The sequence below is a fragment of the Cetorhinus maximus genome, chromosome 13 (genome assembly GCF_964194155.1).
Source record: "Cetorhinus maximus chromosome 13, sCetMax3.hap1.1, whole genome shotgun sequence".
In the NCBI taxonomy this organism is placed as follows: Eukaryota; Metazoa; Chordata; class Chondrichthyes; order Lamniformes; family Cetorhinidae; genus Cetorhinus; species Cetorhinus maximus.
The window spans coordinates 120,862,413-120,884,914 of record NC_135891.1 but is presented as its reverse complement, the minus strand read 5'-3'; the positions used below and the strand labels follow the sequence as shown (position 1 = coordinate 120,884,914).

Sequence of the window (22,502 nt, the reverse complement as noted above, 5' to 3'; positions counted from 1 at the left end):
GTGGGATCTGTGGCAGTGCAGCTCTCCCTGTGTGCTTAGGTTGAGCCCAGCTTCTGATTGGGGGTACTGAGTGTATCCAGGGATGGGGGCAGCAGCTGTTCCATTTTCTAGTTTGGGGCAGGAGGGAATGTTGAAAATGGTTGTCATGTGGTGTGCTGCATTTTACTCTGGGACTGGGGCCTTGTATCCAGACGTGAGGAGAGGCAGGAGTTCAGGTTGGGTAATGCCAGTGAAAGGAAGAAGTGACATCCAGAATTCGAGGTGGCCAAGTGGCTTCTTCCTATTGTGTTACGTGATGTCACCATTTCACTGACATCAGCAGTTGAGCTTTAAATAAAATTCCCCTTGTGCACTGGCTGAGCTGTACCCCTTCATCTTTGCTCCCAAATCCATGATAACCAACAAAAATCTCTCCACCCCAGTGTTGAAATTTTCAATTGACCTCTGGCATTCACAGCTTTTTGTGGGTGAGTTTAGATTTTCATACCTTTTGTTTGAAGGAGTGCTTCCTGAGCAGCCTGGCTTTAATCTTAACGTTATTCTCCCTTGGTGTAGATTCCCCTCACCCTGAGAGAGGTTTTTTTATTCTATTGAGCCTTTTACCTTAATGATGAGGCAGAGTGGTGGCAGAGAAGGAAAGAAAAGGAAGCAGATCCTGCACTCTGAATCTTGCCCCTTTGTGGGACATCCTGCCCCATACATCCAAATATCTGAAGGTTGAGAATTGGATGGTTCAGTCACATTGCTATGGCACAGCTGATGGTAAATGCAGAGATGCCCAAATCCCAATGGAAAATTTGAAACAGCTGCCAAAATGGTTTTTGCAATTTGTATAGAGGTGCAAAGTTTTGAAATCAGGAAATTATGTCCCTGACTACTTGTGACTTTACTGTAAATGTTTATTTAAAAAGCAAAAAAACATAATTACACTTAAACACAAGAATGGCTGCGCAGAGTAAACAGTACTTTAAAACAGTTCCAAAAGATCTTAACTACCCTCAGCTAACCTTCCCCTCCTTTGTTCAACAACTATCCTTATAGATTTTAAAATCTATAGGATTCCAGTAACTTTTTATGACACGGTGCCTTTTTCCTTGGGGGTGTCGGAGGCTGACAATAACTGGTTCTCTAAGTCTGGCGTTGTTCACACTGTTTTCTGGGAGATCTAAACAGCTACCTCCACATAGGCTTCAGTATTTCCTTAAATGCGTTCCTTCCCTTTGATCTCTCTTGTCTCAACCAGTCTCTTCAAAAATGGTTTCTTCCTAGAATTGGTTAAACTCATTTCTATACTCTAGCTCTTAAGCTTTTAAAAAAATAAACTTACCCTATCTTTACCTTATATCTTTTACAACCTGCATATATACCCCATTGAACTAAAACTCAATTCAAAACTAAAATTCTGGTTGAAGTTCCTCTTGGTTCATTAACATATCAAACCCACTTCTTAATTTTGGCTTTAGATTCTTGCAGTCACTCTGGTCTCTCACTTCCAATTACCATACTTACAATCCCCAACAGCCTGTCTTCCAGTACATAAGAAATATGATGGTGATATTACCAAAAGAAAAATATAATTTCTTGTTTTCTTGACAACATGACGACTCAGAATTTTAACAGCACAGGAGGAGGCCATTTGGCCCATTGTGTCTGCACCGGCTCTCCAAATGAGCATTATGACCTAGTGCCTTTTCCCCGTACCCCCTCACATTGTTTCTATTCAAATCACCTAAGGTTCTCTTGAATGCCTCAAACTGTTGAGAGATTTGAGGCAAAAGGTTACAAAAAGTATATTTACACACAGGTCTTTTTTGGAGAATGGAATGTTTTTGCTTCAAGTAGCTGAGGATGGATGACCTCAGCTGGTACGGGAATTGAATCCACGGTGTTGGCGTCTTTCTGCACCACAAAGCAGTCACCCAGCTAACTGACCCGCCCCCTACTCATGACAGAAACTCATGACCGCGAGTCACCATCACCCTTGAATCGAGGGACAGCTGATGACAGTGATTAGGAGGGTGAGGGGCAGTGATACCGCTCAAACGTGGAGGTGGTGTTGGGTATCCTACTTAATACAATTTTTTAAAAAAGTTTCTTTTGAATCAAAAGTTTCAGGAGGAAAGATACTGTATATTTGGTCTACATACAGCAGGTCTGTAAGTAAATGATGTGATACGGTCTTTATATATTTTAACTGTATTCAATGGCAGGAGCATCAACAACCAAAGGGGCAGATGAGAAATTTTTTATATAGTGAATTGTGATTTGATATGTGCTGCCTGAAAGGGCAGTGGAAGCTGATTTAATAACTTGCAGAAGGATTAAATCATCTCTTTTTAAATTTATTCTTTCAAGGGTTTTGGGCGTCGCTGGCAAGACCAGCATTTATTGCCCATCTCCTAATTGCCCTTGAACTGAACATTTCACAGGATGGTTAAGAGTCAGTTACATTGCTGTGGATCTGGAGTTAAATTTAGGCCAGACCAGGTAAGGATGGCAGATTTCTTTCCCTAATGGACATCATTGAATCAGGTGGGTTTTTTTACCACAATTGATGGTTTCATGGTCACCATTACTGAGACTAGTTTTTAATTTCAGATTTATTAATTAAATTTAAATTCCATCTGTTGCTGTGGCGGGATTTGAACCTTTCCCCAGAGCATCACCCCACTCTTCTGCCATCTTCTGTACTGTAAGATCCTGTGGTTGTCTTGGTGAACTGCAGCAACAAATTACTCTGGGATTTGTTGCATTTAAAGTACTTGAATTATCTTGAATGACATGTTTAACTGACATGCTGTACACTGAATGGGTAGGTAAAAAGTTTTTCAATCTGGTAAATGTGTAGGTCTCATAGTAACCCTCAATACCTGTTACAAAGGTTTGGGTAAGTCCTACATGCAGTGTTCTGGGAAGACCTTGCTGCTCGAGTCCCACCAAATTGGAGAGTCCCAAAGCAAGTTTTCCCGAGTGAACCTAGAACAGAACCAGAAACTACACCGAGTGGGGAGGGCTTGGCTGTGAAGCACTGCTGCTCTGAATGAGAGTCTGGGCTGATTTGCCAGAACTCATTTCGTTTTTAGGGGCACAAATTGTACTTGTCACTTTGTCCCTGAATTCCTCAGAGATGTAATAGTAGATGAATGGGTCGATGCAGTTATTGAAGGTGCTAAGCGCCAGGCAGAACATGGAGTAAGCATAAATGTCACTGCTGCGTGTGTAGGATTGAATTAACAAGATCACATTAAAAGGGGTCAGACACACCAGGAACACTAGCAGAACTAACAGTGTGACCTTAATTGCATGAACATATTGCCTGTTGTTTAAAATCAATGTGGAAATGACGGACACATAACAGAAGATAGTGATTAAACAAGGAATCACAAAGCCAAATACCACCAGACAAACAAAGTAATAGGAGAGGCCATCATGCAGTGTCTCTTTTAAGAGTGCGTCATTGCAGGTGGTAATGTTGAGAGTGGAAATCTCGTACGACTGCTTAGTGATATAAATTGGCAGCATGGAGAGAAGAACCAACAGCCAGACAGCTCCGCAGATGCAGTATGTGAACCCTTTCTTCCGGATCTCCTTTGCGAGGAAGGGATGCACTACAGCCAGGTATCGATCAGCACTAACACAGGTCAGGAACAGGTTGGAGCTGTACACATTCCCATAGAATAGAGCACTGCAAACTCTGCAGAACAACTCTCCAAATATCCAGTCGTTCCCCAGCAGGTGGTAGGAGACTCTGAAAGGCAGGGCGAGGGTCAGGAGAAGGTCAGCCAACGCAAGATTCATCAGGAAGATTGTGGCTGGCAACTTCTTGATTCTTGTGATGAGGATGTAGAGCGCCAGGCCGTTGGCTGGTAGGCCAATGATCAACACTACGAGGTACAAGCAGGGGAGCAGGACCGTGCTCATGGGACTGCTCAGATGCTGCAATGAGGAATCATTGAAGATGTTGATAGATTTGTTTGTAGTCAGGTCTGTTACCTGGATGATGGGGAATCTTCGGTTGTAATTCATATGTTTCTTCTGTACACATTCTGTGATTTGAGCAAGAGAACATGTTATAAAGAATGATTTTAGATCACATGAGAAAAGATTGCCGGTGCCTGGGTCTATACTTTGGTTTTATAGCAAAGGCATATGATAGAAATGTTTAAAATGATAAGTTTAGATAAATTGCATCTACTGGTTTGAACATTCACTCCCTCTACCACCGATGCACAGTAGCAGCAGTGTGTACAATCTACAAGATGCACTGCAGGAACTCACCAAGCCTCCTTAGACAGCACCTTCCAAACCCACGAACACTACCGTCTAGAAGGACAAGGGCAGCAGATGCTAGTTATCTTCCAAGTTGCACACGTTCCTGATTTGAAGGGGAGGTGGTGATGAGGTGATAATGTCACTTAATCCAGAGACCCAGACTAATGTTCTGGGGACATGAGTTCAAATCCCCCACAGCAGCTGGTGGAATTTCAGTTCAATTAATTTACCATCACTGAATCCCCCACTATCAACATCTTGGGGGTTACCACTGACCAGAAACTGAACTGGACTAGCCATATAAATACCGTGGCTACAAGAGCAGGTCAGAGGCTAGGAATCCTGCGGTAACTCACCACTACAAGGCGCAAGTCAGGAGTGTGATGGAATACTCCCCACTTGCCTGGCTGAGTGCAGCTCCCACAACACTCAAGAAGCTTGACACCGTCCAGTGCAATGCAGCCTGCTTTACTGGCACCACATTCACAAACATACACTCCCTCTACCACTGACACGCAGTAGCAGCAGCGTGTACTATCTACAAGATGCACTGCAGGAATTCACCAAAGCTCCTTTGACAGCACCTTCCAAACCCACAACCACTACCATCTAGAAGGACAAGGGCAGCAGATAGATGGGAACACCACCATCTGGAAGTTCCCCTCCAAGCCACTCACCATCCTGACTTGGAAATATATCGCTGTTCTTTCACTGTCGCTGGATCAAAATCCTGGAACTCCCTCCCTAACAGCACTGTGGATGTACCTACACCACACTGACTGCAGCGATTCAAGAAGGCAGCTCACCACCACCTTCTCAAGGGCAACTAGGGATGAGCAATAAACCGTGACCTAGCCAGGGAAGCCCACATCCTGTAAAAGAATTTAAAAACCTGGAATTAAAAGCTAGTGTCAGTAATGTTGACCGTGACACCACTGTTGATTGTTGTAAAAATCCATTTGGTTCATAGAAAGGGGCTTTAGCCTCCAGTGGTTGGTGAGTTTTCAAGCCAGGTGAGTGCAACTTTCTATCCCTTTATCTGTGTAAATAATTAACTAATTGACTAATTAAATAAATAAGGTTGGACAGAGATGGCAGGGCTGGTGGTGTGCCGTGACCACAGCATATGGGAATCTGTGGAATGCATTGCAATCCCAGACAACCATACCTGCAGTGTCTGGAGCTTGGGCAACTTCAGCTCCGAGTTTCTGAGCTGGAGTCTGAGTTGTGGACATTGCGGGGCATCAGGGAGGTGGAGAGTTACCTGGAAACTTTGCTCCAGGAGGCAGTCACTTCCCTTAGGTTAGGCAGAGCCTTAAGAGTTGGTCAGTGGTCAGGGACAGGAGGATGTGACTGCAAGTTAGGCAGGTGCGGGGAGCCAGTATTTAGTGATGGAGGAGGCTCTGCCTCTGACTTTGTTCAACAGGTACGAGGTGTTTGATGCCTGTGTGGTTGAGGAGAAGGACTGCAAGGTGGATGAGCGGACTGGCCATGGCTCCATGGTGAAGGATGCCATTCAAGAGGGGTGGAGCGAAGAGGAATACAGTAGTGACTGGAGACAGTATGGTTAGTGGGGCAGATACCGTTCTTTGCAGCCACGACCGAGTTTCAAAGGCTGTGTTGCCTGCCGGGTGTCAGGGTTAAGGACATCTCACAGCTGAAGAGGAACTTGCAGTGGGAGGGAGGGATCCAGTGGCCATGGTCCATGTAGCTACCAACAACATAGATACATCTAGGAAAGCAGTTTTGTATAGGGAGTATGAGCAGCTAGGGGCTAAATTAAAAAGCAGAACCACAAGGATAACAATCTTTGAATTATTACCTGAGCCACGAGAAAATTGGTGTAGGGTAAGTGAGACTAGAGAGATGAATCAAAGACTGGTATGGGAGAAATGGGTTTCAATTCATGGGGCATTGGCACCAGTACTGGGGAAAGTGGGAGCTATACTAGGGGGATGGAGTTTGCCTGAACCGTGCTGAGAGTAGTGTTCTGGTGAGTCTTATAACTAGGGCAGTAAAAAGGGCTTTAAACTAAATAGTCATGTGATCCCGCAGATGAAGCTGAAAATGGAAAAAAAAATTGGAGTGCAGCCTGTATCTGAATGCATGAAGCATTTGTAACAAAAGGGATGAGTTGCTAACACAGATAGAGATAAATATGTATGACCTGATAGGCATTACAGAGACATGGCTGAAAGGTGACCGAGGCAGGGACCTGAATATCAGAGTGACAGAAAGCCAGGTATAGGTGGTGGAGTAGCTCTGTTAATTAAGGATGGCATTAGTTCAGTGCTGAGAGAAGACCTTAGCTTGAAAGAGCAAGATGTAGAATTAGTTTGGGTAGAGATAAGAAATAGTAAAAGTAAGAGGTCTTTTGTGGGAGTACTTATAGGTCCCCTAGCAGTAGTTAGACTGTAGGACAGAGCATATAGGAAGAAATAAATGGTGTGTGTAAGAAAGGTACCACAATAATCATGGGTGACTTTAATCCACATGTAGATTGGGAGAATCAGATTGGTGAAGATGGCCTGGAAAATGAGTTCTTAGAGTGTATTCAGGGCAATTTTTTAGAGCAGTACGGTCTAGAGCCAACCAGGGAGTAGGCTATTCTAGACCTGGCAATGAGCAATGAGACGAGATTAATCAATAACCTCATGGTAAAGGAGCCTGTAGGTGACAGCAATCACAACATGATAAAATTTCAGGTTCAGTTTGAAATGGAGAGTGTGAGTCCATGACGAGTGTTTTAAACCTAAATAAAGGCAACTAATAAGAGTATGAAGACAGAGCTGGCTAAGGCGAACTGGGAAAACGAGGTTAAAAGGTAGCACAGTGGAGTTACAGTGGCAGACTTTTAAGGAAATGCTTTACAACTCCCAGAAAAATGTATCCCAGTGAGAAAGAAAGGCTTTTTGAGAAGGATGCATCATCTGTGACTAAATAAGGATGTTAAGGATAAAATTAAATTGAAAGAAACAAATCTGCAAGGATTAGTGGTAGGTCAGAGGATTGGACAGATTTTAAGAACCAACAAGGAATGACTGAAAAGACATTAAAGAGGCAGAAAGCAGAGTGTGAGAGAAAGCTAGCCACAAATATAAAAACAGATAGAAAGAATTTCTACAAGTATTGAAATAGGGAAAGAGTACCTAAAGTTACTGTTAGAGAGAGAGTCTGGGGAATTAAATTGGAAAACAAAGAAATGGTGGAGGCATTGAATGGCTATTTTGCGTGTGTCTTCACTTTAGAAAACTCCCCAAAGATATGTGAAAATCAAGAGGTGAACAGGAGGGAAAACTTGAAACAATCACAATCACCAGAGAAAGGGGATTAAAAAAACTATTGGACTCAAAGTCTGACAAGTTCCCAAGACCAGAGAGCCTGGCTCAGGTCTTAAAAGAAGTGGCTGCAGAGAAAGCAGGTGTATTGGTTATAATCTTCCAAAATTTCTTAGGGCAGAGTATTCCCCTCCAGGCTGCAGCGAGTTTCATGGATGGGGCTGGAAAATTCCGCCCTTGCCCTCACCACTTTCATGGAGGGTGGAGAGTGGGTTGGGTTTCTGTCTGATCAATGGGAACCCCACTTGCATGCATTACTGTCTCATGAATGCCCATAAAAAACGCTACTCGCGGAATCACCATAACCTCTCCCAATCTACGCCACGTCAGTGGGAAATTAGACCAATCTGAAACATGTTCGGAAATAAGTGACAAGCAGCTGTCAGCCCTCATTCTGCTCCTGACTTCGAGGTGAATGCAACACTCAAAGCCGAGCTGCAGCAGCCCCACTCCGGGTTCTCACTAAAGCCAGTGAGACACCACCACTGCTGGGGGTATAGGCTTGCTCACCTCACTGGCTTCCTCCATTGTCTGGGAGGGTGTTATCTGGTTGACTCAGGCAGGGCAAGAACCCAGACAGAGACCAGCACAGCGACCAGGGGGGTGGGGGCGGTAGGGGATGGGAAGGAGGAGAGAGACATTGAGGATAATGGGCAAGGGTGGGGTTGGAAAGGAAAGGGGAGGGGAAACAATGGCAGCAAGATGATGAGCAGCTTAGACCCATCCCACAGAGGCGACTCGCACTACCGAGGGTCAAGGGTCCACTGAAGAAGACTTTCCTATCTGGAGATGAGCACCAGATAATGCCACGCCCATCTGCGCTTGTCAAGAGAGCTGCTGGACCAACCTGCCACATTCTGCAGGAGAATCTAATGCCCCATGGACTCAGAGGGCATCCCCTGCCAGTGCCCCACAAGCTCACCGCCGCACATCATTATTTTGCGGACCATCCCAGGGATCCACAGGTCCCCTTTGCTGCATCTCACAGTCCTCAGCACATAAATGTATCAAGGAGGTGACAGTCCTCTACCATAAGGCTCATCATTATGTGAAGTTCACACTCGATGAAGCTGGACAGGCTGCTGGATTTCTGGGGTTTGCAGCTATCTCAGGCTTCCCTAGAGTACAGCGTGCAATCGATTGCACACATGTGGCATTGAGAGCTCCGGGGCAGCAGCCCCTGATATTCATTAACAGGAAAGGCCTCCACTCCCTGAACGTTTAGTTGGTGTGCGATCATCAGAAGCACATCATGCACGTTTGTGCCAGGTACCCTGGGAGTTCCCATGACTCATACATCCTGAGTCACTCCAAGGTGCCTCACATAGTCGAAGGGCCTCAGCGATTACAGGGCTGCCTGCTGGGAATAAGAGGTATCCACTCAAATGATGTCTTATGACACATGTGCATCATTCCCTGGGTCACTCGGAGAGATACAACGTGGCGCATAAGGCAACACGATCCACCATCGAGCAGACCATTGACATTCTGAAGATGTTTGGACTGCTCAGGTGGGGCACTGCATGACGCTCTACAGAGGATGTCCCGCATCATCGTGGTCTGTTGCACCCTTCACAACCTAGTGCTTCAAATGGGGGATCCTTTGCCAGAGGGAGACATGGAGGAGGCTGAGAGCTCCTCGGACAATGAAGAGCAGGGACCTGAACTGGGAGATGACAGCTTCCATGTGAGGATGCCATTGAAGAAGCATGATGTGGAAGACGTGCCCGTGCCACACTGATAGCCACACAATCCCAGGATGATTAAGATACAGGTCATGGCCACATTCCTTCCGTCCGTTATTGACTGAAAGGCCTTTACAACCAGTGTCACCGAGAGCAATCTCAGCATTCGGCCTTGCACCTTCAACCCTCATGATTCACTCGGCTCTGTTCATTTGAAAGCTCAGCGGTGAACCCTCCATTGGTGCGTTCTGGGAAGTGATAGTCACCACAACAGCGCAGATGCTGTGTCAAAAGCCATGATGGAGTGGTGGCCATCTTCGTGGGAAGCTTTTACGAACATTGAGATGCGCACATGGTTGGGAAGATCATCGTGGTTGCAGGGCTTGTGCTTTGGGATGAACAGTGAAAGCAGCCTTTTCATTGGAGAGACAATTACAGCTATTCCTCCAAGACTAGTGAGGATGGCAAACGTCATGCTGTCTGGTAAGGAATATGGTTGCTAATGCATTTTGCAGACCCTTCAGTAAAGAGTTTCACACATCTCCCTGACACAGAATAACTATCACGAGTCATCTACATATCACAATAATGTGAGGCTCATAAAAGAAGGCAATCAGAGTGGGAGCATGAGGACACATAGATGCATATGGACAACGCTTTCAGATGAATACACCATTGTCATGAACAGCAAATGTATTTACAAAGGTGCATGATATTTACAATGATTGAACACCCATGACCCAGAAGTGATTTCAAAGCTTCTTAATTTTTCTATCCCTACCGTTATGTCAAGGTGCATTACCTGATATCCACAGCAGAGGTGGAGGCAGCCTGCTGCCTGCTAGGTCCAGTTGTCTGGATGACTTTAGCGAGCATCCTCTAGAGGGTCAGGAGCTGGAGGGCCCTGGCCTGCTTTGGTTGTCCTGCAGTGGGGCAGGTGAACCCTCCTTGGCCTATACAGCTGGAGATGAGGGTGTCACAGGCAGAGGGAATTAGGATTGCCTAGACTCTCAGACTCACCTGGGTGAATGGCCCCAGAGCTCCAGGCTGCTGGGCTTCCTCACTGGGGTTCCCGAGAGCTCCTGTCTGACTCTCTGAGGAGAAGTGGCACCTGGAGGGAGGTCAACATGCCCCAACCCCCTCTCACCTCGCCACTGAAGGATCCCACCAATATTTATAGCGATGGAGTGCAGGTCAGAGCACAAATCTGGCAGGATCTGCTGGACTAAGGTCTCCAAGGCGTTCACCACCCTTCCCCTGGAGATCTTGAGGCACTCGCAGGTCAGAGCCATGACATTAGACAACACGGACAAACTCCTCCACCCTTCGCTCTAGTCTGTTGATTGCCTCTCGCAACCATACCTGATTTTCCATTGCCTGTCGTTGCATCTCCAGCATGTTTGACATGGTTGTTTCCAGAGTCTCATCACCAGACTCGGATTCAGAGGGTGCCTGATCTCCAGCAGTCCTCCGAGTGCTAGAGACTTGGGCAGTCACTGCCTCCGACTGCAGTGGTGGCATGTCAATGAGGTGTTCTCCAAAATGTGACCCCGAGCCTACTCTACAACTAAGACCCACCAAGGTGTATCTCTGAGCTGGTGGAGTGTGCAGGTGAATGCAGTGACGGGTCTTCCTCGAATGGATCCTTGGCTTCCTTGTCTGAGATGGCCTGGGGCTTATGTCAGTTCTGGAGGTGTGTTTAGACCTACTGGCACCTGTAAGAGGGAGCGGATAGACTTAGTTTATGAACAGACTGAATACAAGATTGCATGTCACTCACTGAGATTGCCAGGATGTGATGAAGTCATGGAGGGCTCATCCGTACTGGCTTACTGGGAGAGGCCGATCTCGTCTTCCCCACAGGAGTGATCTTTGTCTTTGCCGCATCCTCCTCAAATTTCATGAGTTCCATAATGTTGGCCCTCCCTCCTCCGGTCCGGGACCTCTCCCTCATGCTGTGCACAAGCTTGGCCTGGAAGTAGACAAGCGGATGGAATGTGATGAGAAGAGATGGAGGAGAGGCTGCTGTGTGTGCTGAGCCCCCCTCAGGCAGGGCTGAGTTTATGCAACATGATAGCTGAGATGCAAGTGATGCTAAAGTGCCTATGAGACAATCAGTGGTGATGCGCCCCCACTAATGTTGTGTGAGATCCCGTAGCAGTGTAACCCTTTGAGAGCATGATGCCTTAATGAGAGTGAGATTGGAGTGAGGAGATGGTTGACTCACCCTGGCGCTGCGGCTGAAATCATTCATCCTCTCCCTACAATGGATGGTGTTTCTAGGGCAGTTGCCCGAGGCAGTGAATTCCCTTGCAATGGTCTCCCAGGCAGACAAGGTGAGATTGCTGGGCTTCCTTGAGCCATCCCTGGGGTAGAGGATATCCCGGTATTGCAACACGTCATTGATGAGCACCTCCAGCGAGTCATTGCAGAATCTCGGAGCAGTTCTGTTATTTGTGTCATAACCAATGGGTCAAACCCCCAGATTACTTATGGACATTTTGAACTTTTAAGTAAAACATGAGTTTTTTTTTAAAAAGGACATATAAGCAAAAGCTGGCTGAGACTGTAAGATAACCACTTGCTGGAAAATTCCTATGTGGGTTACTTGACCAACTAGTTCAGAGAGAACAGAATGTCGCACCTAAAAGGTGTAACACGGCCCCCTTCAGACAGAGGCACTTCTAAGGAAAAGATACAATGCAAACTGAACTGTAATCTCCTGTGGTTGCGGAGATAATGGAAAAATGATTACCATCTCAGCCGAAACCACCTCCTGTGAGTTATAGCCCAGACTGTGAACATGAACTGAGGTAAAAGAAAACAGATCTGAGCGAAAGACATGTTTGCTTTTTCCCTTCCAGGAATACACAAGGAAAGGGTTTAAAAAAGCCAACTACAACCCTAGTTCTGTGTGCTAGTTTGGTGTTCTGTTCTGGTGTGTGTGCTGTGAAGGTCACAGCTGAAGAACACCAACTGGGCATCCCTGCGCTTGCAGGTAAAAAAACTCTTCTCCCTGACTGCTGGAAGCAAGTCACAAGTCAGTAAAGCCACAGTCGAAAAGGAAATAGGACAGCTCCTTTCAGCTAGCCTGCAGAATCAAGAATCTCCAAACCAGCTGCTCAAATGCCAAAGTCAGCGCTACCAGAATCAAGTCTCATGGCATCAGGTCAAATATTGTCAAGAAAATCTCCCGACTTAACGGCTGCAACATTTCACCATCTATTCCTCATGGACAAGCCAAAAGACTGATTTGTATATCTTTATAACTTTTATTTTTGGACTCAATTTCTCATTTCTAACCTTGTGTATGTGCATTGCATTTTTTTTCTCGCGTTTAGTAACTAACAAACTCTCTCTTTCTTTAACTCAAGAAGGCCTGGTTAAATTAGCTCCTTTTAAAATGTAAATACATTTGGACTGGGAAAAGATATCCATGAGGAAAGGGATCCTTTTTAAATTAAACATGTTGTGACAAATTGAGGGGGTTGAATAAAGAAGGGGAGCCAGTTCATCCCTCCTCACCCGGGAGCATAATTTGGGGCACCTTGTCCAGGATCATAACAAATTGGGGATCTCATCTGGCAATTTAACAAACCAGGGGGACCTCACCCAGGGACCCGTTGTAACACTTGCCGAAGTCATTTTGAAACACATTCCTCTGAAAGCTGGGCCGGAGAGAGTAAGCGTGAAATATTGCGCCCCAACCTTCGACCCTATTCGATGATGGAAGGGCGGGTGAGTCAGTTCCCGACCTGCTGTGTGAGTCAGAGAGAAACTCACCTATGCATAATTAATGAGCTTCCAAGCCCAAAGTCGGGTGTGATTTCCCACCAAGCCGCCCAGTAGGAGGGGTGCCTCGGAACCTGCCCGCCACAGCGCTTAGGTTCAAAAATGGAACATTCCACCCCTAGATTCCATCCTTGGAAAGGCCCCAGCGGATTGGAAAATAGCAAATGTAACATCTTTATTCAAAAAAAGTTGGGAGACAGAAAGCAGGAAACTATAAGCCAGTTAGGGTAACGTCTGTCATAGGGAAGTTGCTAGAATCCATTATTAAGGATATTATAGCAGGATACTTAGAAAATCATAATTTGATCAGATAGAGCCAACATTGCTTTCTGAAAGGGAAATTGTGTTTAACTAATCTGTTAGAATTTTTGGCTAAGTAACATTCAAAGTGGAGAAAGGGGAACCTGTAGATGTGGTGGTACTTGGATTTCCAGAAGGTAAGGTGCCACACCAAAGGTTACTACATGAGATACGATTACACGGTGTACGGGGTAACATATTAGCATGGATAAAGGATTGGTTAGCTAATAGCAAGCAGAGAGTAGAGGTAAATGGATCTTTTTCAGGTTGGCAATCTGTGACTAGTGAAGTGTCACAGGGATCAGTGCTGGGGCCTTAAATATTTACAACCTACATCAATAATTCAGATAAAGGGGCGAATGTATGCTAGTTAAATTTGCTGTTGACATCAAGATAGGTAGGAAAGTAAGTTGTCAAGAGGAGGTAGAGAATTTGCAAAGAGATATAGACAGGTTAAGTGAGTGGAAAAAAACATTGGCAGATGGAGTATAATGTGGGAAAATGTGAACTTGTCCACTTTGGCAGGAAGAATAGAAAAGCACTATACTATTTAAATGGGGAGAGATTGCAGAACTCGGTGGTACAGAGGGATCTGGGTGTCCTGATACATGAATCACAAACCGTTAGTATTCAGTTACAGCAAGTGATTAGGAAGGCAAATAAAATGTTGGCATTTATTGCAAGGGGAGTGGAATATAAAAGTAGGGAAGTTTTACTGCAGCTGTACAGGGCATTGGTAAGACCACATCTGGAGTACAGTGTACAGTTTTGATGTCCTTATTTGATAAAAGATATAATTGCATTAGAAGCAGCACAGATAACATGCACTCAACTTATTCCTGGGATGAGGGGCTTATCCTATGAAGAAATGTTGAACAGGTTGGCCCTATACCCATTGGAGTTTAGAAGAATGAGAGGTGATCTTATTGGAACACATAAGATCCTGAGGGGATTTGATAGGGTAGATACCGGGAGGATGTTTCCACTTATGGGAGAGGTGAGAACCAGGGGACATATTTTAACAATAAGAGTTCTACCATTCAAGACAAAGATGAGGAGAAATTTATTTTCTCTCAGGGGGTTACCTTTGGAATTCTCCTCCCCAGAAAGCAGTGGTAGCTGGGTCATTGAATTTATTCAAGGCTGAGTTAGACAGATTTTTGATAGACAAGGGAGTCAAGGGTTATGGTGGCAGCTGGTAAAGTGGAGCTGAGACCACAATCAGATCAGCCATGATCTTATTGAATGGTGGAGCAGACTCAAAGGGCCAAATGGCCTACTGCTCCTAAGTCCTATGTTCCTAATGTATGTAAGGAACATATATTTTTATTTCTGTTGGACTGTTGTAATGAACATATCTTTTTATTTTCTTGGACTGTTGCTATAAAATTAGACTGTGGCTTTAAAAAACTACCATGGCTGCAGTTGAAAGACATGTTCGCTGGAACTGGTTGAGTAATATCTACAATGTTGCTATCCTGGAACAGAGTGTGCCATAAGAGAACAGGATGGTACCGGTAAGGAGTTCTGGACTAGGGGGAACTGCCTTTTAATTGGCTCCTGACCAGGTGACCAGGGTTTTGTTTGGTAACAGTGCAGGCAGAACAGCTCCTAGTCATCAAAGAGGGAGGACCTGGAACCTCTCTCTTCTATCTTTGTAAGATTCCAGCAATTCTGCCATAATAGCCAGCTGGCTATCCCTCACATCTCTGTAACCTGCTTTCTCTGAAAATCCCTGTCAAGAGGAAAAGGGAGAAAAAAATCACCACTAGAGACGTTGAAAAGAAAGTTTTTCAATCAGTGAACCACAGACTGAAAGTGCTGGAAGACTATCTCATGTCATCAACAACAAACTGCAAGGAATTTGTTGGACATCAATCAAAATCAACCCATCTAATCCTGTACTCCGGATTGGTGTTATTGAACTGTTTTATCTCACCCTTAAAATCCATGTTTTGTGTGTCTTGTGTGTGTGTGTGTTTGTGTATAGGGCTTTAAAAAGGGGTAGAGTTTAAGTTATTGAGTTAAAAGTTAGCAGTTCATGTTTCTTTCTTTTGCCACTAGTTAAAGACAATTCGTTCAATAAACTGTTATTTACTTGTTAAGTTTACAAACCTGGTGCTCGCATTCTGTTAACTTAAATTAAACACTTAGTTAGAATTGGGGCAATCTGGTGGTTTGGTCAAATTTTTCACATTTGTCGTGGCTCGGGGAGCAGTGGGGCTTGATATTACAGCACACTATCCCCAGTGAGTCGTGACAGAAGGAAATCCGCTTTCCTTACTTGGCCTGGCCTACGTGACTCCAAACCCACAGCAATGTGGTTGACTCTCAAATGGTTTAGCAAGCCATTCAGTTGTATCAAACTGCTACAGAAAAGTCAATAAGTAATAAAACCAGACAGACTACCTGGCATCGACCTAGGCACCGGAAATGACAACAGCACACCCAGCCCTGTCGACCCTGCAAAGTCTTCCTTACTAACATCTGGGGGTTTGTGCCAAAATTGGGAGAGCTGTCTCACAGACTCGTCAACCAACAGCCTGATATAGTCATCCTCATGGAATCACACCTTACAGATAATGACCCGGACACTGCCATCACCATCCTATGTCCTTTTACACCGGCAGGACAGACCCAGCAGAGGTGGCGGCAGTGGTATACAGTACAGTTGCCCTGGGAATCCTCAACATCAACTCCAGACCCCATGAAGTCTCATGGCATCAGGTCAAACATGGGCAAAGAAACCTCCTGCTGATTACCACGTATCACACCCCCAGCCCTCCCTTAGCTGATGAATCAGTGCTCCTCCATGTTGGACACCAGTTAGAGGAAGCACTGAGGGTGGCAAAGACACAGAATGTACTCTGGGTGGGGGACCTCAATATCCACCACCAAAAGTGACTCGCTCGCACCACTACTGATTGACTGTGAACTGCCTTCTGCCGCCCTTGCTAATCTCAATGCTCCAAACTTTACCTTAAAATAAAGACAAGTGTTTGTGATTGGGGGTATTTGTGGAACCTCCTCCTCCAGTGAGTTGTTTAATTGTCCACCATCATTTACGATTGGACGTGGCAGGATTGCAGATCTTAGATCTGATCCATTTGTTATGGGATCGCTTAGCTCTGTCTACTTGCTGCTTATGCTGTTTGGCACACAAGTAGCCCTGTGTTATAGCTTCACCAGGTTGACACCTCATTTTTAGGTGTGCCTGGTGCTGCTCCTGGCATGCCCTCCTGCACTCTTCATTGAACTAAGGTTGATCCCCCAGCTTTATGGTAAAGGTAGAGTGAGGGATATGTTGGGTCATGAGGTTACAGAGTGTGGTTATATACAATTCTGCTGCTGCTAATGGCCCTCATGGATGCTGAGTCTTGAGCTGTTGTATCTGTTTGAAATCTATCCCATTTAGCACAGTGGCAGTGCCACACAACATGATGGAGAGTATCCTCATTGTGAAGATGGGGCTTCCACAAGCACTGTGCAGTTGTCATTCCTACCAATACTGTCATGGACAGATGCACCTATGACAGGTAGATTGGTAAAGATGAGGTCAAGTAGGTTTTCCCCTCTTATTTGTTCCCTCACCACCTACCGCAGACCCAGTCTAGCAGCTATGTCATTTAGGACTCAGCCAGCTTAGTCAGTAGTGGTGCTACTGAGTGATGCTCAGTGCTGGTGCTACTTGGTGATGGACATTGAAGTCCCCCACGCAGAGTACATTCTGTTCCCTTGCCACTCTCAGTGCTTCCTCCAAGTGGTGTTCAACATGGAGGAGCACTGATTCAACAGCTGAGGGGGGAATGGTACGTGGTAATCAACAGAGGTTTCCTTGCCTGTGTTTGATCTGATGCCATGAGACTTCATAGGGTCTGGAGTTGACGTTCAGGACTCCCAGGGCAACTCTCTCTCTCCTGACTGTACACCATTGTGTCGACAGTTCTGTTGTGGCATGTCCTGTCCACCAGGGATGGTGATGGTGGTGTCTGGGACGTGTTCTATAAGGTATGATTCCGTGTGTATGACTATGTGAGGCTGTTGCTTGTTTGTGAGACTAGTTTGCGAGACAGCTCTCCCAATTTTGGCACTAACCCCCAGATGTTAGTGAGGAGGACGTTGCAGGGTCCATTTGAGTTTGCCTTAGTGTTTCTGGCACTAGATTGATGCTGCTGGCCCATCCAGTTTTATTCTTACTTAACTTTCTGTAGCAGTTTGATACAACTGAGTGGCTCGCTAGGCCATTTTGGAGGGCAGTTAAGAGTAAAGTACAGTGCTGTCATGATGTGGGTCTGGAGTCACATGTAGGCCAGACCAGCTATGGATGGCAGATTTCCTTCCTAAGGGCATTAGTGAACCAGATGGGTTTTTACAACAATCGATTATAATTGTCATGGTTACCATTACCGAGACTAGCTTTTAATTCCAGATTTAATTAATTTAAGTTCCTCCAGCTGCTGTGTCGGGATTTGAACTCAGACTCCACAGCCTTAGTCCAGGCTTCTGGATTATTGCTCTAGTGACATTATCATGATATGTCTGTTAGTGTTCACAGTGTTTCATGTTTGGTTCTTAATGTTCATTGTGAGAGGCTTTTTTTGTAAATCATGATAATGACCTCATGCTGTTTGTGTTACCATATATACATACTTGAAATAAAGGAACTGATATCCCACATGTAGCTTCAACAATTCACCATACAGATTAATAACTTAACTAACACAATAGAGAGCCATATAACCAGCTTTACCAATTCCACAAAGATTGGTGGAATAGTGAATAGCGTAGACAGGAGTATAAAATTACAAAGAAACATTGATAAAATGAGTGAGTAAAACTGTGCCACATAGAATCAACACAGGAAAGTGTGAGATCATCCATGTGGAGCCAAAAAAGGGATTGATCCCAGTATTATTTAAATAGTGTAAAGATAGAAGCAGTGGAGGTTTCCTGAGATTTAGGAACCTCTGTATACAGATCATTAAAATATATTAAGTACAAAAATAGGTTCAAAAAATAACTAAAATGACTAATGGAATGTTAGCCTTTATATCTAAGGGCCTACAATATAAACGGAAGAGGGCGGAAAGAGTAGTTTTTGCTTCTGATAGACACAGCCCTGGTTAGGCCACATCCGGAGACTGTACAGTCTTGGGTGTAATGCCTCATAAAGGATCTTAGGAAGAGTACAGCACATATAGACCTGAACAAGAAAAGGAGCCCTTTGAGCCTCCTCCACTATTCATGGCTGATCTTCTACTCTAACTCTGCTATCCCACACTATTTCCAAATCCCGCTATTCCCTTAGTATCCAAAAACTTACAAATCTCAGTCTTGGCCAGATTCAATGATTGAGCATCCACAGCCCTCTGGGATAGAGAATTCCAGAGATTCACCACCCACTGAGTCAAGAAATTTCTCCTTATCTCAGTCCTAAATGGTCGCGCTGACCTGAGGCAGTGACCTCTTGTTTTGGACTCTCCAGTCAGGGAAACTGAATTTTACTGGAGTTTGAAGAATTAGATTATGAGGAGAGATTACATAAACTAGGTTTGTATACTGTGACATTCAGACGGTTAAACAGTGATTTGATTGAATTTTTTTGGAAGTAATTAAGGGGGAAGGCAGGAAAACCTTCCCACTGGTGGGGAAGGGACACAGGAGCATAATTTAAATCAGAGGCCGGCCATTCAGGACAGAGTTAGGAAGAATAAGAGGCAACTTGATTGAAACATATAAGATCCTGAGGGGTCTTGACAGGGTGGATGTGGAGAGGATGTTTCCTCTTGTGGGAGAATCTAGAACTAGGGGTCACTGTTTAAAATTAAGGGGTCGCTTATTTAAAATGGAGACAAAGAGAAATATTTCCTCCCAGAGGGTCGTGAGTCTTTGGAACTCTCTTCCTCAAAAGGCAGTGGAAGCAGAGTCTGGGAATATGTTTAAGGCAGAGGTAGATAGATTCTTGATAAGCAAGGGGGTGGAAGGCTATCGGGTGTAGGTGGGAATGTGGAGTTGAGGTTACAATCAAATCAGCCATGACCTTTTTAAATGGTGGAGCTGGCTCGAAGGGCCAAGTGGCCTCCTCCTGCTCCTAACTTGTATGTTCCTAAACACTTTTTCACATAAAATGTTGTAGAAATGTGGAACTCTCTCCCACAAAAGGCCACAAATGCTGGGGATCAATTAATCATTTTAGATCTAATATTGATGGAATTTTACTAGACAACAGCATTAAGGGATATGGAGCCAAGTCAGGTGAATAGAGTTAAGTTACAGATCAGCCATGATTTTACTGAATACTGGGACAAACTTTTGGGCTGAACGGCCTCATGCTGTTCCTGTGTTAAAAAGTCATACGACACATGAAAACCTGGCCCAGTAAGTGCAAGCTGACTGGTTTTCTGTGGAAAGGGTCACAATAGCAGCTGATTATCTTCACTTGACTTCCTCATACCATTACTCAGCAGAACTGAGGGAGCTCGGCTGCATTTCCTTCCTCAGCTGGGAGCTCTTCATTGCTGAGGTGAGGACAGACATGGAGCTTAGACCAGGGACAAGTTTCAGTTCCATAACTACCTTTACCACAATGAATCTAAATTGTTCAGACTGCAACTTTACAGACAATTAATTTGAACTGTTTTTAACATTTATACTCTGGTAAAGATAAGTGTGGTCATATCTGTCAGATAATGGAGGTTGCTGAAACTTTCCATGGATCAATAATGTTCTTAATTTATTTTTTCTAAGGTCATTCATGTTCACGTTATTCACATAAAGTGTTTATGAAGTGACTTCAAATGCACTCATACTTAGTCATAAGAGAATAAAATACTTTGAGTTGAATATTCCAGATAGAATTCTCGATAGAATACTCCTGATTAAATACACAATTATTCACGTGAAATACACTGCACAAAATTCCCCAGATTAAATACTTCAGATAGCATATTCTGGATCAAATAATTAGAATAGCTTACTTTGATGTTGACCTGTTGAGATGACAATTTCAATAATTAAGATACTGCACGGAAACAGTTTACGGGTGAAGATTGAATTTTTTGCTTGCATTTAAAAGAAAGTTAGATCAGAATCTATTATGTTCCATACCTTTAGCGGTGTAGCAGTTTATAAAGCAACTGATCAGGGCAAACAATAGCAGTGTTTGCATCGATTTCATTCTCAGTGTCCTTCTTCAATACCAGAGCTGAGAGACTGGAATAAGCAAAGATGTGCTGACAGGCAGTGAAATTGCAACTAAATCTGGGAAACCACAGACGCGTCAGCAATGAAGCTGAGTTCAAGCACAACTCGTCAAAGGTTTGCTGTAATGGCAAAATATGGGGACAGATATTTATAGAGGAGGGAACCAAATGACATCCAAAGTTTCTCTCAACCCACACAGTTCACATCTTTTTATAAGCTGTAAGGCACTGTGGAACTAGATAATTAGCCTAATTTCAAGCAGTTTACATTTAAATGAAGTTATCCTGGTTCACTGGCATAACAGAGTTTATAGGGTTTATTGTGAATGCTACTAGGCATAACAATACCAAATTGAAAAGGATTGTTTGAGTTAGAGATGTGTGGAGATAACAGCCTTCAGACAATTGAGCAGGTTACAAGAAGAGAGATTTCAAATCTCTGGTTACCAAGAGGGAATCTATAGCAGACCACAAGCTTCAATCTAGGAAACACGGTTACATAAGAACATAAAAAATAGGAGCTGGAGGAGGGCATTTGTCCCCTCTATCCTTTTTCAACATTCATCAAGGTCATGGCTGATAGTCTATCTCAACTCCAACATCCTGCTGATCCCCTTCTTCATTGCAACTTACTTTCCCACCTATTTTGGTGTCATCTGCAAATTTAGCTATAGTACCTTCTATCCCTGAATCCAAGTCATTAATATAGATTGTAAATAGTTGGGGCCCAAGGACCGAACCCTGTGGTACCCCACTAGTTACAGCTTGCCACCCAGAAAAATACCCATTTATCCCGACACTCTGCTTTCTGTTGGTTAGCCAATCCTCTATCCAAGCTAGTATATCACCCCTAACTCCGTGTGATCTTACCCTGTGTATTAATCTTTTGTGCGGCACCTTATCAAAGACCTTCTGGAAGTCCAGATATACTACATCTACAGGATCCCCATTATCCACTTTGCTTGTCACATCTTCAAAGAACTCTAGCAAATTGGAACCATAGAACCATAGAAAAGTTACAGCACAGAAGGAGGCCATTCGGCCTATCTTGTCCATGCCAGCCCGAGGACATCCAGGTGCCCTTTCTAGTCCCACCTTCCTGCACCTGGCCCATAGCCCTGCAGCTTACAGCACTTAAGGTGCAGATCCAGGAGGAGGACATTTGTCCCCTCTATCCTTTTTCAACATTCAGCAAGATCATGGCTGATAGTCTACCTCAACTCCAACATCCTGCTGATCCCCACATCCCTTTATTTCCTTAGTACCCAAAAGTTCATCGACCTCGGTCTTGAAAATACTTAATGACTGAGAATCCACAGTTCTCTGGGCTAGAGAAATCCAAGATTCCTTCTCAGTGGTCGACATCATGGGCTTGGAAGGTGCTGTCTAAGGAGCCTTGGTGAATTCCTGCAGTGCATCTTGTAAATCTACACTGCTGCTACTGTGCGTCGGTTGTGGAGGGAGTGAATGTTTGTGGATGGGGTGCCAATCAAGCGGACTGCTTTGTCCTGGATGGCGTCGAGCTTCTTGAGTGTTGTTGGAGCCGCACTCATCCAGGCAAGTGGGGAGTATTCCATCACACCACTGACTTGCACCTTTTAGATGGTGGGCAGGCTTTGGGGTGTCAGGAAGTGAGTTACTCATCACAGGATTCCTAGCCTCTGACCTGCTCTTGTAGCCACAGTATTTATATATCTAGTCCAGTTCAATTTCTGGTCAATGGTAACCCCCAGGATGTTGATAGTGGGGGATTCAGTGATGGTAATGCCATTGCATGTCAAGGGGCAATGGTTAGATTCTCTCTTGTTGGAGATGGTCAGTGCCTGACACATACGTGGTGTCTATGTTGCTTGCCACTTGTGAGCCCAAGCCTGGATATTGTCCAGGTCTTGCTGCATTTGGACATGGATTGC

General features: G+C 44.6%; 2 protein-coding genes across 2 annotated transcripts in view; one reads left to right on the top strand and one right to left on the bottom strand.

Moving 5' to 3' along the window:
• Positions 1–2,765: 2,765 nt before the first annotated feature.
• On the bottom strand, positions 2,766–20,632 carry LOC144689070 (proteinase-activated receptor 3-like). Its single transcript, XM_078556217.1, has 2 exons — positions 20,495–20,632; positions 2,766–4,046 (listed from the first exon to the last, which is right to left on the bottom strand). Exons 1-2 carry the CDS (start codon positions 20,562–20,564, stop codon positions 2,995–2,997), a joined length of 1,122 nt encoding a protein of 373 aa, XP_078412343.1. The 5' UTR covers positions 20,565–20,632; the 3' UTR covers positions 2,766–2,994.
• The window catches only part of sac3d1 (SAC3 domain containing 1), a 512,754-nt gene continuing 495,268 nt past the window's right edge, over positions 5,017–22,502 (top strand). The window contains exon 1 of the mRNA XM_078556210.1: positions 5,017–5,146. The gene's annotated coding sequence lies outside the window, so the exon portion shown is untranslated. The remainder of the gene's footprint in view (positions 5,147–22,502) is intronic.